This window comes from Opisthorchis viverrini (genome assembly GCF_000715545.1).
Source record: "Opisthorchis viverrini unplaced genomic scaffold opera_v5_15, whole genome shotgun sequence".
Taxonomy (NCBI): domain Eukaryota; kingdom Metazoa; phylum Platyhelminthes; class Trematoda; order Opisthorchiida; family Opisthorchiidae; genus Opisthorchis; species Opisthorchis viverrini.
In genome coordinates, this window is record NW_008751671.1 from 1,703,732 (window position 1) to 1,722,250 (window position 18,519).

The 18,519-nt window shown below is 43.0% G+C and overlaps 1 protein-coding gene across 1 annotated transcript in view; it reads left to right on the plus strand.

Annotated features, from left to right (window-relative positions):
- T265_01406 (hypothetical protein) overlaps window positions 1-18,519 on the plus strand; it is a gene marked incomplete at both ends in the record, with an annotated part of 122,912 nt that overhangs the window by 78,035 nt on the left and 26,358 nt on the right. The window contains 7 exons of the mRNA XM_009165432.1: window positions 11,163-11,240; window positions 11,808-11,928; window positions 14,095-14,223; window positions 16,077-16,147; window positions 16,901-17,024; window positions 17,118-17,221; window positions 17,317-17,385. Of these exons, the coding sequence (XP_009163696.1) occupies window positions 11,163-11,240; window positions 11,808-11,928; window positions 14,095-14,223; window positions 16,077-16,147; window positions 16,901-17,024; window positions 17,118-17,221; window positions 17,317-17,385 (696 nt within the window). The remainder of the gene's footprint in view (window positions 1-11,162; window positions 11,241-11,807; window positions 11,929-14,094; window positions 14,224-16,076; window positions 16,148-16,900; window positions 17,025-17,117; window positions 17,222-17,316; window positions 17,386-18,519) is intronic.

Below are 18,519 nucleotides of genomic sequence, written 5' to 3' on the forward strand. Positions count from 1 at the left end.
ATATATATATATCATGGGGATATGTCATATCCAGAGGTTACATGCACTCGAGACACAGGCGTGCCTTATTTGAATTATGCGTCTTGCTGATCTTATCAGCTGGCTATGTGAAAATGACCCGTAAACCTGAATTACTCCGCGTACGGACAGTATACTTGATACTTTATATTTGACGGATTCTCCAGGAAACCGTGTACTTCATCTGAGTTGTGGGCAACGTTGCACACTGCAAAGCAGTGCTCCACCGTCAATTCTGATTCCCCTTGAAAACACTCCTTTCTATTGTAAGGGCCTGGAAATACACAGTGTAACAGCGGTTGTTGATCAGGTGGCTGTTGATCTGTTCGCCGAGCTTGGCATTTGGCTTGCAAACGTTTCGTCACCATACAAGGAGACATCATCAGTGCGCAGTTGAGTGGGCAACAACCAATAAACTCACCCGAGCTACCAATATTTCAACAAATTACCAACAGTGTAATAGCCTCAACGTGTCGCACAGCTTTTTATATATCCACATTCACTTAAAGTTTACCGGTGCAATTATTGTTTGAGGCCTACTAAATCGTTAATCCATCGATGTCCGTTATGAGAACACATGCAACCAATGGCTTGACCCATCGGGTTGATCACTCGCCAACGCAGGTCGATAGTTATAATCGGAAGTCGACTCCGGTCATAGACACTAACCTAATTAACACCGTACGAGATCCTATGAGTTATGTTGTCGGAACTGCTGTCGAGAGGCTATTGACAAAATTGCTAGCCTTCGCGAACGAATCAACGTGGAGCTAACGAGCTTGTTGCTCACTTTCCCCGTGGTATTACACCGAGCAAGGCAGGCATCACCTTGTTGTGACAGTTCTCTTCGACATAAAGTGCCACAAAACAGGCCTTAGGGACATCCAAATACACGAGTTGTTGGTTCTCAAGAACCACTTGCTTTGGTCTTTAACTTTCTAGCCTTGTATTTTTATGCTCCGGGGAAGTAGGGTTCAAGTCTTTCTGCTGCTTTGACTACAGTTACCTGCCATGGTAGACAGATTGGCAGTTGCTCGTTATCTGTGTGTACTCACTGCATCTCTCCCTTCTTGTGAATGCTGCTGAAAGTTTGGTTTGACGATTGGTCTTTGTTGTTTTGTCTTCCCCAGTCTTCGATGGCGTGACACAAATATCAGAAACGTGATTGATGCGCACTTATCCACGTGAAATACCATTGCTTCCGCTCACTTGTCCACTAATTCAATTCACTGCGCTAGGACATTATTCTGACTTCAGTTTAGCCCAGCTTTCCTCCGGTGTCTTCGACAGTTTTGGGTGTGTTTCCGGTCGATAGTAACCAGCTAAGGGATGGCCGCTTTTTGCCGAATGTAGACGGTACCCGGTTCTCTTCCCCAAACAAAGTACGGAACATTCTAGCTGTGGTTTTTGTCGTGATGTTTAGCTTTTGTCGAGATGTGTTGGGTTACACCAGTGTTTCGCAGCCTTTTTCTCACTAAGCATCCCTTTTCGCATATAGAAACTAGAATTCCTCTTGAGAAAGTGCCCTAAATCACTACTTATTGGTAATACATCGGAGATAACTTGAACTACAGTGCTCGGTTTATTGTGAACTTATGAGTGTCATCCCGAATAATGAACAGTTATAAGATCATAAGAAATCCTTCCATTTAGAAGTTGCTGGGTTATAGGATTTATACAAAAAAGGCCATCTTATCGAGTACTTGACAATGATTGCTTCTATTCGATTGCTGTGTATCACTGCCTTGGAGCCGTTTTTCAACGTTATTGGTATCGTTCTACCAGGTAATGCCCGTGATTCTTGTACGATTCGCACCCGGTTCATTGCTGACGGCAATGACAGTCGAGATGTTCAATCCAGTAGACTACGGGTATAAAGTGCGTTGGTATAGAAGTACGCACTTTGGGACAAGAGTCGAATACGGTTTACCTTTTTACCATGGTGATCAGCTAAACAGCAAATAATTTGTTATCCCTGGTGGGATAAAATGTTAGAATATGTATGGTGGGCTCACTTAAACGTGCCGCAACCAGAATGACCTTAACGCTCCACAGACTAGGTTCATCGGATAGCACAAATGACGTCAAAAGTAACGGGTACCTTGTGCAGGATCCATTGGCAGGATGGCGCAATATGCGAAGGTCAATTCATATCACCGGACACACCGAATAATCAACCTGTTGGGCGATACATCTCACGTCATTTTAGGTGGGTCATGGGTATTCTCACCCTACCCAACTCTTTTTCGTTAGCCATTTCTATTTCGTTGTTTGACTGTTTGTAAATGTCTGTTTTGTGACAGTAATTAAAGGGTGTTCTTAATTTCTCTGGCGTTGTAGTACGTCGATGTCTTAGGCATGTGTGCATTGCTTCCATACACTGCGAATTGCTTAGCTCCGGGACGCGTGTAGGTGAAACACAGACAGAACGCATACGGTCACTTTTGAATGTGCCCTATCAGGTAAACTGAATCAAATCTGAAACTTCTTTCCCATTCTGAACCGTCGATCCACCCCATCTCGTGGGGGATTTTCTCGCTTTACATGAATTACACGGTTTGCAGGAACACAAGCGAGCTCAGTAATTATTTAGCGTCCCATTCTTCTTCTGTTGATTCACCTAGCAATTAAGGAGGCCTGAATCTAACGATCTACTTTATAACTAACAGTTTGCTTATCACTATTTGTGCGTGATTAGTGCTTGCGGTGCAAAGGGATCCATATTAAGCTCTCACCAATATAAAAAGCACGTGATCATGAGAAGCGCTGTTCACTCCCAAAGTCCTGTCCTCTGGCGCCTACATAAGACAACATGAACGGTTATTTTAAACCTAGTTCTACTCTGCTTTGATCTGATCGGAACATCTTTTGTCAGCCAATATTGTCCTTTTAGCGATATCGGTAGTTTATCAAATTTCAAAGTATATTTGGGTCATTACAGGTTTCCACGATTACCGCCATGTCTTCGAAAAAACCTCAACGTAAACTGATAGGATGTTGTCTCTTTTGAACGCATGTCATTCGGATGAGACAATCTGGTCCTTTTGAATACAGACAACCGCTTTCAAGTCATTGTTCCGCCAAATGACTAAGGGAGTTTTGCAGAGTGGTTGTCTCAAATGAAAAAAATCCTGATTACTCTCATTTTCGACATACCTGCTCACTTCACTCACCTTACCACTTTTTCTAGCAAAGTTATTTGTTCACTCCTCTTTTGCAATGAATCGACTGGCTTATCGTTACCAAACATAACCCTGCTCACCCATTGAGAAGGGACAGATCAATAGTTCGTACACCAACTCACCGAACGGCTAACTTGTTTGCACGAAAGACCATCGTAAGCCCGATGGCCGCACTGTGTCTACAAGAGCGATTGTGCCGATTGTGAATATGTTCACAGTGGGTCAACCAGCAGACCACTGAAAGTTCGAATCCAGGAGCTTGAACGACCCAACATCTGGCTTGGAGCATGCATAGCGAGCGTAACACACGCGCGCCACCGGCAGACCACGTAGAACTTTCACGCTAATTACTGCTCGTGGGAGACTGTTGGTTTTGGTCAGCCACACTGATAAAAGCCACCCCTAGTGATCAAAACGTCGGATGGTTTCACTCATTTGCAAACAAATTTGGTTTTGCGAGAGACTCACCTGAAACCCAGCTGAATCTCTCGTTTTCAATGCTTTTGTTTCGTCCATAGATAAGATTCATTGTCTGGAAACATCAAAACCGAGAGCTTCACCTGGGTTCTCGGCGAGTCTCTCAAAAAACCAAATTGGTTTGCAAATGAGTGTATATTTGCTAATTTCGTGCAGTTTGGCTTCAAGTAAAACATAAGGTTGACGGAAACTCGGGGACTGCGCCTTCCTGATGAGCCCCAAGAAGGGCGAAACCGGTTGTGGGCTGTCGAGGAGTTTCTAGCAACCTTATGAGTAGTGCATTACAAAATAATATTCATTGTGTTCCAACAGCCCACAGTGCCTATAAACTTTCAAACCTTTACAACAGATAAAGTTACTTTTGCAGGTGCGTTTACTAGACTGGAGTAGTCTTTTACTTTCTTTCCCATGTTCCTTCCTGGTTGGTTCAGTTCATTGAGTTCTATTTGAAAACATGTGTTACTTGGTTCTTGTCCTGTCGAGCTTGCTTCGAGTTTGTTTCCTGCCTGTCTGGAGCAAGGTTTTATCTTGAAAATAACCGTCAACTTCAATATGTGCCTGAATCAAAATAAAGCGTTTTTTTCGAAAGAGTGGCTGGTCATGATAGACTGCCTCCGACAAATTGGTTTGCAAATGAGTGTATATTTGCTAATTTCGTGCAGTTTGGCTTCAAGTAAAACATAAGGTTGACGGAAACTCGGGGACTGCGCCTTCCTGATGAGCCCCAAGAAGGGCGAAACCGGTTGTGGGCTGTCGAGGAGTTTCTAGCAACCCTTATGAGTATGCATTACAAAATAATATTCATTGTGTTCCAACAGCCCACAGTGCCTATAAACTTTCAAACCTTTACAACAGATAAAGTTACTTTTGCAGGTGCGTTTACTAGACTGGAGTAGTCTTTTACTTTCTTTCCCATGTTCCTTCCTGGTTGGTTCAGTTCATTGAGTTCTATTTGAAAACATGTGTTACTTGGTTCTTGTCCTGTCGAGCTTGCTTCGAGTTTGTTTCCTGCCTGTCTGGAGCAAGGTTTTATCTTGAAAATAACCGTCAACTTCAATATGTGCCTGAATCAAAATAAAGCGTTTTTTTCGAAAGAGTGGCTGGTCATGATAGACTGCCTCCGATGTTCAGTGTGGTCTACAATCTCTGAAGCTTTCAGGAAACTGTTTAGTTCAGGCTGTTTTGAAAAAAAGCACTAACTAATCCAGTCGAATTTCCATGTTTTTGTTTATCAAATTGTTCAGCATTTAGCTAGGAATTAACCAAATCCGATCACCTTATAGGTCATTCGGTTGCGTACAGACCAACCAGGGACCGATAGGGAGGCTTAGGGGTGGGGCAAGTAGATCTCTCATGGGAGAACTTTGGTAGGGATCATCGGCTTTCTTGAATCCATAATCCTTCTTCGCTTTCTATCCGAGCTTTCTCTGTGTTTGTCTATATTCATTTGGAAGCTTTTGTATCTGTTTTCTTTTCAATCGTTCGTGCATTTTTTAAGTATTTGTTTCCCTACTTCTCCATCCCTTTTATTTGTTTACATAAACACCATCCTTTCAGCCGCTCCCGTGAATAACTGTGGTGCTGGTGAGAAACTCTGCCATGTGACCTATTTCCTTCACCCTTTTTGCGCTGTGCTGTTCTGTACATTATCGCGGCTGATTAGGTGTCTGACACAACAAAATTCCAGTTTGTCTGCCCATTATGAACGGTCCATGTAATAAGTTCTGTCACGAGAAATAAACACAATAAGGCGCCATGAATGATGACTATCAAGTAGTCTGGAGTTCTGATGTCATAACACCATTTTGCTGACGCTTTGCTGCAACCAGTATCACATAAGTATTTTTGGAAACTCCATTCTCTTATATGCGTGACGTGGAGACCGGAAAATAATCGAGTAGCTTTTGTCAAGCCCATTCTCGATTTTCACTTGGTCCTGTGTTATCTCCTGCGACTACCCGAAACCTGCATTCCATTCTGGTTTTTTCCCATAACGTTTACACCTGCTGGTTTGAGGTGATTTAGTGAGGTAGAACTCACGAGTCTCTTACATTGTTTGGGACTCCGCCGCTTAGCAGGACTGTGAATCACCTGTGCGGCATTCGGAGATACTGCAGTGTGGTCCGTCCGCATAAGGTCATCGTGACATTTTAGATCACCAGTTTTGGCTTGTGTTTGTGATTACTAGTGTAGTAGTGAAATGTCGTTTGGAGCAGGTAAGATTTAGCTTGGTTTACGTGGATTTCTTACCCGGACATGATGTTGAATCCACTACCTTTTGTCCAGCTTCTCTATCAATCGTTTTCTATACATCCCACGGGCTAAACACTAAACAAACAAACCTCGTGTTAGTTAATTCATTGCTTCTGAATCCACCAATATACCATCCACGTGAACTTTGACCCTGGGGCGATGCACACTCTCCGATCCCTCTGCAATAGGAACAAATACGCTAGCCGCAATAAACATACATTCACTTACTTCTTTTGTGATAATGAGATGCTCAATCGAATCAGTTTGTTTTTCATGGTGTTCCCAAATGGCTTTATGCCACAAGGACTACCTCGGGAATCATTTGGACTGTATTCTTGGTATCAGCGTGTGGTTTCATATCAGTTGTATGGGGGGAGTGATTGAGTCATCTTCCAGCAAACTTTTGTTCTCAACATACCATCTATTTGGAGACACGTCAGCTGTTTTCCTAATGCAAATGTCCCTTACATTGTTAGGTTCACGAGAGTAAGGTGTGTGATGGTGGTCAACTGGTGCTGTCTCATTCCATACCGGTTTGACGCTCGCCTGCACAATCACTGATCAGCGCTTTTGTTCATATCCTTATTCAGAGCATTGCTCATTTTTTGTAGCTGAAGTGTTACTCCATGCATTCGTTACTCAGCCGCTCTTCTATTTAGGTGCAATCAATCAACCTGTATCTGCCATCGTAGTGCATTACTTTGATGGTTAGTATAGTTGTCTTCGTAGAATATGACGATTCTTTCGCCGTTTGCTTAACCAATTTTATACACTTTTTCGTTTTCCTTTGTACGTTTCGTTTTCGTTCAAGTGTGGACAATTACTTTTGTGGGCGCAGTGTCGGTAAATCCACCTATTAATAGGTTTGGGTGCATCGGCAAACCGTTTCCGAAATCGAGCTCGGTCATCTGAGTTGGACTCAAGTGGGAAAATGACTCATGTGATTGGTTTCATTGAGTACTATGATGGAAGAAGCTTGTTGGTATTCATCCAGTTATGATTGCTATGTTCCATTGGGGACTATTGTTAGACAGACTCAGGCCTGCCTTTCGAGATGTGTCTCTTTTTATCTGTCTAGAGCGTTTGTCTTTAAGTGCTTCATTATAATTCACAGAACAAAAACATGACCTGTGGCTCACTGAGAATCCGAAGCTTTAAGAACTAATGATCCATTCATAACAAGTGCACTGTATTTCCATAACGATCCTCTACTCTACGACCGAATCTGTTTCTTTTGAAAGTGGTATAATGAGCGGGCAGTGTATTCACACAAGAGTGCACGTCACTTGTTCGATAGTGTACGGATGTACGCACATGCTTCTAGCTAGGCGTTCCTTGACTTCTGTGTTGATGAACAATACTCCTGTAACCGTTTTGTCCAGCTCAGACTAACAATTACACCAGCCGGCAAGAGGTTGATGATCAGACCAAAAGTTGGGCTAAAGTGAGAGGTAAGTGTAGCATAAAAGTATGAATAAAGCAAATCATGATATAGCTCAGGTAGCATAGTTAGGCGTTGGTTGGTTCGCTGAGCTGGGCAATTCGATTGCAAACTTTCAACACCAATCGAAGTGACATCATCAGTGCGTTGTTACGGAGCGTGGTGGAGCGTTAGCGAAGGGCTGTTGGTTGTGCGTCGAGTAAAGTTGTGTTTGTCTTAATACGCATGCTTCTAGCCAAGTGTTCGAACTTACACAGTTGATCGTTTTTAATCCTTTCAGTAGTTTTTACTTGTTAGTGTTACGACCACTATTTTTAGTTATTTATTTGAGAGCTTCTTGGGCAATTTTACCCCCTCTGGTTGAACGAGGTAGGGGAATATGATTGACATTGTACAGATGCAAGACATTAACAAGTTTCTACTCCGTGGAATCTATCTTGTTCAAGTGATGTGAATGAAACATGTTTTCGGAATCCTGAAACTAACGAATTCAGTCGAAATGACTAGCCAATAACAACTTTACAACGCGTGAAGTTTTCAGTGGGTAAGCCATAACAGTGTTTGAAGATACAGCACAATTGCACTGTGGGGTTTGATGTAACTTCCTCGCTGTGATGCTTATTTTAAAACTCTCAGCACAACGTTTCTTTGGGTGGAAATTTATATCTCTGCACTTTTTTGTGCCAATTTTGGTAGGCCAATGGTGTCTTGCGGGCAGCGTTTCAGTGAGCAACCTGTGGATTACTTATGGATAACTGTTAAACATATTTTTGTGTCACTATCGACGTCTTCGGTACGACTTCCAGCTTTGAGCTGAACCACTCATCCGTACGTAACTGCCATCCGTCAAAACCTTGTTTTCTCCACCAAAGTAGATTTAGTGCATTGGATGAATAAGTTAGCCGGATTGGACTCTTAAGTAAACGTTTTCATAAATGCACGGCGACTTCCTCCCAAAAGATGATGGGTTGGCTCCAAATCTACCCTGATTCGCGGTTGCATATGATGACTGGTATCTTCCCGTTTGTGTTTCGTTGCTTCATTCGGCAGATCCCACGGAAACCCAGCAGTTCTACTTCAGATTCAATTTTTGTAACCCAGGTTTTCACCTGTTTTCCAATGTCACAGCACCACCCGAGCAAGTCAGTGGCGGCAGAGACATTATCATATAATCAGGATATGATGATCTATTTCGTCGAATTCTGTTTTCAGACCATACAACTGTTCTAATACGTAGCACATGATTACCCATCCCCCCACTACTTTCTAGAAACTGTGGTTGTGTGTGCAGTGACGGAGTCAACATTCGAAAATCAGGTGGTTGGTTAATCATTCCGCATCCCGTCTCCATTTTTCCTAAAGTCCTTTTCTTTCAAATGTCCAGTTGGAAAGTTAGTCACATAATGCGTCAAAGCTCTCCGTCCCATACTTACAAAAAGTGACTTCACTGATCACAAGCACAACGACATAAAGGCAGTGACATAGTGATTCTACTTGCTGCGTTTGGTTCTTGTCCTATTCGCCTACCAAGCGTTCCAGCTTCAAGATATATGGGATTTCTGCGGCGCAAAAAAATGGTAACGCTCTGTTTGCCTCGTATCATACGGAGAGCAAGGAAAGTTGGATTCCATTCAACCTCCCCTCAATCCACTCACACTGGGAAGATGGTGGATCAGTGAGGAGTCTCTCTTTTAAAGTTCACCTTTGTCTGTCAAAGTACTGCGATTTCCGGACTTCCACAGTGTTCCTATCTGTCATATCTTTCCGGACCGATTTCCACGCTTACTTTTGCTCGGCGAATAATGCAAATATATTTTGAGTGCAAAGTATCTTCAATGCCAAATTCAGAATTAATACGTCCTAGTTTCCGAAATCCGCTATATGAGTTACTGTTAGACTCGTTTGATTGTCAGAAAGAAATCAGGATCCACTGACAATCCTCTCCCCTTTATTTTTCTAACGGTGAGATGCGTTCTGCACACGTCCTCTCGTTGTTGTGAATAATAAATCTGCAATCTGGGGATGACAGCCCAAAATGCTTTTCAAAGGGCCAAATTGTTCATCATTTATCAGAGCAGTAGAGTCCCTGTCGATTTTTCGCGCAAAGCCTTCGTCGTTCCTGTCTCAAATTGCGGTTTTCACTCCACTGTTCCGTGGAAGTGCCGCTTGAAGTCGTCAGACTTCCACAATATTTGACATCCAAACCCTCAATTTAGTTTTACTTCTATAAGAAGATATGTATGGGCATTTGGTAATACCACGAATTTTCGGGGTCTCGAAAGAGGAAACAACCCATATTTCCCTTAGTCGACTATGAAGTTTACAATAAGAAATGGTATCCACATACTTGTTTGGATTTTTGTAAGGGAAACATAACAGCCAGCTCTTCATGTGAAAGCATCAAGCTATTGTTCGTACCAATTGATGGCATGCCCATTGCCGCTTGTTTTCACCCGTTGCACAGTGCTTCAGCCGGCTAGGAGTTTAGTCCACCTTTTTTGGAGCGATCCATGCAAAATACAGATTGCTTGTTGTATTCACTTGAGCTAGGCAGGATCGAAGATTGTTTATAAAATGCTGTCTTCTCTAAAATAATTTCCAAGTTACCGTTTTCGGAAAAGTTTGTTAACAATCGGTAGACTCATTGCTGGGCAGCGTTTCGCTTTTGACACAAAATTTTCGTCAGGCCAGGTGACTAGGTTACGAGATGGTCGAGATTGTAAAACGGCTCCTCTACAAATGCTTCTTTCGAAAGGCTACCAAACAAGGGTAGAAGTAACGTTCTTTCCACTGTGAAATGTGATATGTGGGAATCAAAAACATGTTCTTCAGGAAACTGGCAGCAGTGATGTGTTTCACAGTTCACTCAGGCGCTACGCAGTGCTTAACAATCTACCTACTCGAGGTGTATCGGTGGTCAGGGTAAAGAATTTTGATCGTAGTATCCATGCTTCGAACCCAACCGTGGATTTTCGATTGCTCCTGTCCGAGTTTGGGCAATATTGGCAGTTTCTGGGCGCTCGTGTTCCCTTGCGTTTACAAGCCTGCTATGCACCGAAAGCGTGCTACAGCTGAACGTGGACGTCTAGCAGCCAATCGCTCAAAATGTGATTGTCAAACTTTTGAGTGATCACATATATGTATAAATTCGTTTTTTTTACCCGAAAGGAAATTTGGTGTCGTTTCCTCTGTTTCATACTGAGCAATCAACCACTGGATTTGTGATAGACCGGCCTCGGGATAAGTCTCTTTGATTGCATGTAAAGCGTTCGATGGAGGGAGAAAGACACGTTTGTTTCTTTTGAAGTGGCACGTGGGCGGAAGACCATTTGCTTTTCATTCATCGAGCTCTTTGTTCGGTTATTTTCTCGATTACCCGCTTCGTTGGGTCTGTTGTTTTTGGCTTCCCGATAGCAGCTTTGCGATCCACTGGCCTATCAAAATGAACCGTTTTCAGAGGAAGTCCTTTTTTCAGTTGTGTGCCTTCATGTTATCAAATCATACCGTTTTTTTCACCGGGCTTAGTGCGTCGTGTCCCTAATGGGGTAAAATGTTTGCTAACTAACAAGCTAGTGCCACAACCTGGTCTGGTTTTCATAGTCAAGTGCTTAGTGAGACGTCCTCTTGGCTGTGCGCTGAGTTCCAGTTAGGCACGTGACCTTCGCCAGAGTCTCTTGTACCGTGGCTGCTTCGTTACTTATGATAGTATGCACACTCCTTTATTGTCCCATCCGGAATCTTTCATTCTCATTATAAATTGGTTTCATATTTCACCCCACTCTCATTTGCAGTCGAGGCCTGCGGTTTCAAAATGCTTCCGTGCTACTATCCGGTACCGTTCACTTACTGCGCGATATGAAGTTTTGCTGGTGAGTCGTTTTTAGCCTTTATATCCAATGATATCAATATTCTCGACCACGATGACTAATCATTTGACTTACTCCCCCACCCACTTAGCTCCTGAATATTTTCAATCAGGTTTGTGGGCCGTATAACTGTGTGCTCTCAGAAAGGACAGTTGATTACGCAGATAACAACAAAAACAAACTCCGTAGATGGAACTCTAACTTGTCTCACCGAACTCTCCCACCGAGGTACTAAGTGGGTCACCGCAGACTACGCAATTTTACGGTTGTAGCTGACCATCATTCATCATAGAACTTCACACTTCCCTAAGACGATTGATGATCGTATCGCTCAAGCTGGGACGTCGTCCCGCTGGAAGATGCAATGACGGGAGCCTTTTGCATTTGGTAATCAATCATGCTGGATTTAGCAAAAACCAGCTCAGGTAAAAGAGCCAAACTCATGGTCTCCAGCTAATCGAACAGATGACTGAACAGCCACCAACCGCACGAACGCCATTATATTCTCTGTAGATTATTTTCGTCTCTGTCACATCGGTTATTTACCGTCCGGTTCTTCTTTACTCTTAGGGCATCCGCAAACAAACTGCTATGCGAACAGACTGGGATCTTCCGAGTGAACTGTCTCGACTGTCTGGATCGGACAAATTTGGTCCAATGTCTATACGCCGGGGTCGTTACGACAACCCAGGTAAGTTAGTAAACACTAACAAAACAGTTTATCTATTCCCATATTTCAGCGAGGATATTACAAGTTTTTTGTTGTCCGATCCTCGACCATCGTTGCTCTGCTTTTTCAAGTCGTATTTTAGGAGCTGATTATTTATTTCAGAGTAGTTGTATCGCAGTCAGTGACTGTTCTCTTGCGATGGGACATTCGTCAGCTTCTTCACTTCTGACAATAACTGCAACCGACAATTAAAGCCAAACTAAAATTCCAACATACCAAGGAGTTCGTTGTCAACAGGACTCCTCGGAGGAATCATGTTTAAGTGGTTTTAATGGCAGTGGGTGATTGTGACTTATCTGTAGCAAAACTATTTTCTGGCACAAGAGTCACGTTCTACGAGAAATTCTACCCACATTTCACACATTTCACAGGCGTCCCTATTTAGAATCCACAGGACCCTAACAATGTACTGCACACTGACGTATCAACATAGCCTGCTGATTTATTTTGGGTACCGTGCTTTGTGACTCGCACGAACCCTATTTTTCGAAATGACTCAGAGTTTCCCTTTTGCCATTGCGCTCACATAAGACATATTACGCATTATCACATGTGTTTATTGACTTTATCATTATCGGTAATCAATGAAAAAAGCACGTATCCCATGAATAGAGTCATCAATAACCCTAATTTACTACCTTTGATGAAGTTTAACTAATCAAAAAAAAACAAGTTAACAGTAGTAGTATGTCTCTCACCCTGTGATCTCACCGAAGATCCAATGTTTGCTCTTGTTGTTCTTCGGTTTTCCCCACCTATTGATTTACTTGCATGTTTATTCCCAAAGCAGCCTCCAGTCAGATGGAGTAAAGCGTTTCTCCCGAGTCGTATTCCTTGCGGCTATCTGTATCCTGATTTTGACTTCTTTTGCCTTCGCATTTTGTTTAACCACACTTTTGGCGGGGAACACTGACATACTTCCAGTTCAGATGCAGGATGTACGAGAGTGCCTAGTCACTGTATTTGTAAGATACTACTGTTTTACTTACGAAGCCCGTCTGTTTTTGGTTCACAACAGATTAGACGCTGAGCTATCTCATAACAGATAACATGTTCTCGCTGGACCATTTTTGTCCAGCTGGTTTCGGCGCCGTTTTGACGCCGTTGGATTTAGAAGTCCTGACATGGCTGCAACTAAAACCGTATCACAAGTTATTGTAGGCAACCAAACCGTTCAGGTACTATAATTTAGTCGCGTCACTAGTGCCGCGACTGCAATTAGGTCACGATTGGAGATAACTACTGCTCGTGAACTCTAGTGGAGGCTTCTCGGTTTTCTTGTAGACTGACGAGAATAAGTGCATCAGGACAGGAGGGGAATCAGTTGTATCGTGGGTGGCCGTCTATTGGTTACGCCTGCACTGAGCCTGCCAGATCACGCGATAGGGAGAAAACAGATAACCGGGGACACGGCCGTATTGTCAGGACCAAACATACAGAGCGTCTGCGTAAATATATAGGATGACTAAATGGCCAAATATGGTCGTTCACTTGTTCGTTCTGTACAACCAATGGCAGTGTTCCGGCCGTGAACAGTCTCAGGCCCACTACGCCGGTCGTATGTTGCTAAGCCGTGTTTGGTGCGAGCCCCCAACTCACTTACTTTCCGGACGTGTCGTACCGATAGTGACCTTGGGGGTGCATCACTCTCTGCACTGTGCTTTTTTTCCTGTCTGGGCGCGTGTTGACAGAATCCTTCAAACCAGAATAATGTGAATACGAATGCAGACATAACTGTATGGTCATTTCATGTGTGTTAGTGATGATTTTTTTGTAACCCTTCAATGTTGAATCTTCTGCGCCACTGATAATCACAGGACTTGCGACAGCACAATTTCAACCTGAAATTAATTTGCACTTGCATCGTGTCTGCACTGTGTTTTTTTCCTGTCTGGGCGCGTGTTGACAGAATCCTTCAAACCAGAATAATGTGAATACGAATGCAGACATAACTGTATGGTCATTTCATGTGTGTTAGTGATGATTTTTTTGTAACCCTTCAATGTTGAATCTTCTGCGCCACTGATAATCACAGGACTTGCGACAGCACAATTTCAACCTGAAATTAATTTGCGCTTGCATCGTGTTTCACGAATCTGCTTGATAGTAGCTTGTTGTTGGTTGTAGCTGAAAAAGTTTGGTCTCCTTGGCCCGGAGGACAATCTCCCCATCCAATGTACTCGTTTGATCCAACGGATGTGGGCCAACAATGGCGATGCGATTAGTCAACAGTACGCTGGTACCGTTGCACTGAAGGTAAGTAGTTTAAGGTCGGTATGTCCTGTTGTATCAATACCTTTCGTATTCCACACTATTTGGATACCAGTGTGCATACATCTATAGTTGTCTCCCTTCGTGAAGTGCGTTGGATAAAAATCACCACCCGATAGGGTTGGTTCTTCTATACCCGAACATTTTCCACATGGAAATGAATAGACGCTCCATTCTTAATCGGTGCAATATCTTCTTTTCCCTTCTTGTGACTAGTCACAAGCACCTATAGGTTGTTCCTATTAAACATATCATCGAACTCCCTGACTTTTTTAGCGTTTGCTTGCCTGCATATATTGGTGTATTCTTTGGCTTTTAAAATTTCCGAATAAAAATAGATTGGTCCTGCTATCCGCTAACTGGGGGCCGTCAATTGGCACGTTGCAGTTGCTTTCTAAAAGCTTCTCTCAATCGCACGACTTGTGATGTTTTTCCCGATGCACTGATCTGTTTTCAGGCTCGGGTATTGGCCCCGTTCATAAAGCACGTACACACTTAATTCCAGCCATATCGATAGTGCGCTTGATCGCTACTGCAGAGTAAACCAGAAGCCTTGTGTCCTTCATTGCTTTGTCTCCATTCTTACAGTTTTGGACTCTTTTTTAGTTTTCCATATTTCAACAGGTGGTGCACACATAACAATAACTGTGGATCGGATTAGCGGATTTGATGTCTAGCGTTCAGTAGACAAGAGTATCAACGTTTGGTTGCAATTTACTTGCCAATCGTAGTCTCTGTATTATTGGTTTGGCTGCCCAGTACGACTGAACTTTTTACTTTCATGTACTGATGTCTGCATCTCAGGGAAAGGTGGGTTACCCAATGTTTCATTGGAAGACAGATGTTCAGGATTCGACTTCTTTCACCTGAGCAAACCGATGATGAAATAATAATGCGCTGTTATCACACTTCAGTTTTCAGTCCCCTTTCTTTGGACTATTTAACCTAACTTCACTAGAGATGGCTCGGTGTTTTAGGCGCAAAAGTGCTGCTTGGAAGGTTGACGGTTCGAACTCGACCTTGGCATTTTAGTTGCTCCTGTTTAAGACTGGGCAACCTGACAATATCTCAGCCCGTGTGCTTCCACCAGGTTTCGCGTGAGCCACTCACCGAAAGGGTGCCACAGCTGAACAATCATTTTATTGATATTCCGTTATTCTTCTATTACCACACGTTTACTGAATGCTCGTGTGTATGCACCAGAGTATTTTCACATCATTCCAAAACCGTGCCATTTGGAAACCAATGATCTCCTGATAGCAACGTTAAGTTGACTTGATAGAAAGTAAAAGGTATTTAGGTGGTTCGGGATGCATCAAACGTAGGAAGCGTTTTGCCTATCCACTGTTGTCGAAGTATACACCACTTGGCGCCACACAACATCACGCTGTCCTCCATGGATAACCACAAACTTTGAACCACAAAACTTGGCATTGTTCTTTCATAAAGTACGAAATATGTATGCTGAAAGGTCATCTAAATTACTTGCAGCATTCAACTTTTCAAACCATCGTCAGATGTGCCGGAGGTTGGAGACCCTCGTCTTTGCATCCACAGCTGAATATGCTCATAGTGAATAATAATTGGTTCGCACGAAATTGAATACAGTTCAACACGTCAATCATGGTGTCCAATCGATTTGTCTACAAGTCTAATCCATTTTCTGGCTGAATACTAGGGTTTCACAAAATAACATTCCTGATCACTTTAGGCAAATAATTTTTACCGTGCGGGACTAGAATCATTCCGTCAGTGTTGTACTGTACTTCAGTTTGTGTTTCGCAAAACACGAATCGACCAGCTGCGCAAGAGCTTGTTCGTTTTTTGTATCGTTCTAGGGTGACTATACACGAACGGGTGAACGAACAATGAATGGTCTAATGAGGGACGGAGTTTCATCCATGAATCGGTGAGCAGACTCTCTCTCTTCATCCGCAACTGTTTTCTTTTGATCTGATGGACTTTCGGTGTTGTTCCTCATTATTCTCTTAGTTGTAACATTAGGTTGTTTCAGATCGGGAAATGTGGTTGCTCTCCAGGGCGCACACCAACGGTTGATTTTTTGCGGATGGAAGGTTGTTGTTGTTGAGCTTTTTTATACTTGAAGAAGCCTCTTCTTGTGCTGTCCCAATAGAGTTGCACAAATCTACTGAGTCACTGGTGATCAGAAACGGAAACATTTAGTCCTTCTGTCTGCAGTGATCATGTGTCTGGTACTATACACATTCAAGGTGCACTACAACGCAGCGTAGATCTGATCCGTTTCGTCGAGTAATAAAAATAATGACTTTTGCAATGGGGAGGCAATCTAGCCTTACCAAATTTAATACAACCACTCGCTGTTGTGCTGTTCTTTTTCGAGAATAGTGTTTTTAAAGTTGTTAGAGTTCCTGATAGGCATTGCCAAAGATGGACATCGGCTGATCGGTGTAAACTTCACGAAACCGCAACAAATTCTTCCCTCCGTTGCAAAGTCGAACCTTGAAAAAAAAAACTCAGACTGGAGATGTACACGATGATGCTCATCGGAGCCCTACGGCTTTGTGTACTACTCATCAAAGACTGGAGAGTACACGATGATGCTCATCGGAGCCCTACGGCTTTGTGTACTACTCATCAACTGTTGTTCTTATATTTCCCAACTCTTACCGTGTATCCTCAGCTACTACCTTCGCTTTCGAGAGCTCGCTCGACAAGCTGCAATTGACCTGCTCCTGGGAAACGAGACCAGTGCAGAGTTGGCGCTAATCCGTAGCGGCGCTGGACTGGAAGCTGCCTCAATCCAGGTGAGAAATTGACGAGTTAACCGTCCATTTATCTTTCATTGTTGTCGTGGGTGTTAGCTGATTGTATTTTCACACTACCATTTCACCTGTAAGGCGCGTGAAGAGAGCCTACGACTCCTTATTCACCGTTGTCGTCAAGTTCTCCTCGAACGAGAAGAGACAAATCTAGCTGAATGTCTTCTCGGCTCTTACACTGAGTAAGTCCATCGATCTCCTATGGCTTTGAAGCTGCATCATTGCCTTGATTATGCATAATTTCACCGATCTCGAATTCCTATCCTGCTCGTTTTAGTCTCGCCATGGAGCAGCAGTTTGCCAACATCCTTCTGGTAGTATCCGACCGCTATCTGCATTTTATCCGGTAAGTGTGTTAGAGAAGCTTCCAACAAGATGTACGTATTGCGGGGACTTTCTGGTCTCCTTGTCGTTCTTTTGAAGAACTTGCGGTACTTATTCCTTCCACACAAAGGGAAAGAAATATTTGTGTTTACCCTCGAAACTCTTGTCGCTATAGCCCAACAACGACTGATTGTGACAGTAATATCGTTGTACCCGTCGTTATCACTACACGGAACACCCTTTGTCACCATGAATTAAGTTTTTCACTATCGAAAAACACCACCAATTGTTTTAGAGAAACTTACAGGTGTTGCATGTTTTAAGATGCCAAAAAATCTTTATAGTCATTGCCTAACGGCTTCCATCGAAACACTAATTAAGTAATCGCGAAATTCTTTTTCATGTCAAGAATACCAGTGGAGTTAACTGAATGATAAAATTACCAAATCGTGTGTTTGACGCTAACGGAACGGTCAACTTAAGATACTTCAGCGCTCAAATGTACCAGTCTTGACCCGGGCACGCGTCGGTTCTGCCTAGGTGGCACCCATTTCGCTACTTTGGTGTGAATACGGCCATTCTATTACAAGCGTATTTGTCTAGAAATAAGATCTATCTGTAGAGCAGTGGACTTCGGGGAGGCTACTCGAGTTTTTTCATGCATAGCCTTCTGATAATATCTTCACATAGTGAATAATCTTAAAATAGTATCTTCTGCATGACGACAGTATGTCGACATCGCATCTGCATCGACAGTATGTCGCGATAAAGTTTTCAAGATATGCTAAACTGTGTATAGCTGCTAATTGCATCCAGAAGAATGGGACTTGCTTGGATGGTCTTACAATTCGTATCAGAATATCTCAGTTAGACAATGCAGAAGACTGGAGGGGGTGAACAGGCTGCTGCTGTGGTTTATGATTTCAAGCACATAGTACAATCTGTCTCACCCTTTTCACTTGGGAACTCTTCAGATTCTCCCAACGCGCACGGAGTCAACTGTATCAGCTACAAACCTTTTGAGCCAAATGATGAATAATGCATTTAACTTGATTTCACTCGAATTTCGCTCTGATAGATTCCCCTTCCAGAATAGAGAGTTAATTTCATCGATCGGAACTCGTCGTTTCACAAAATTGTGAAAAATTGAACCATA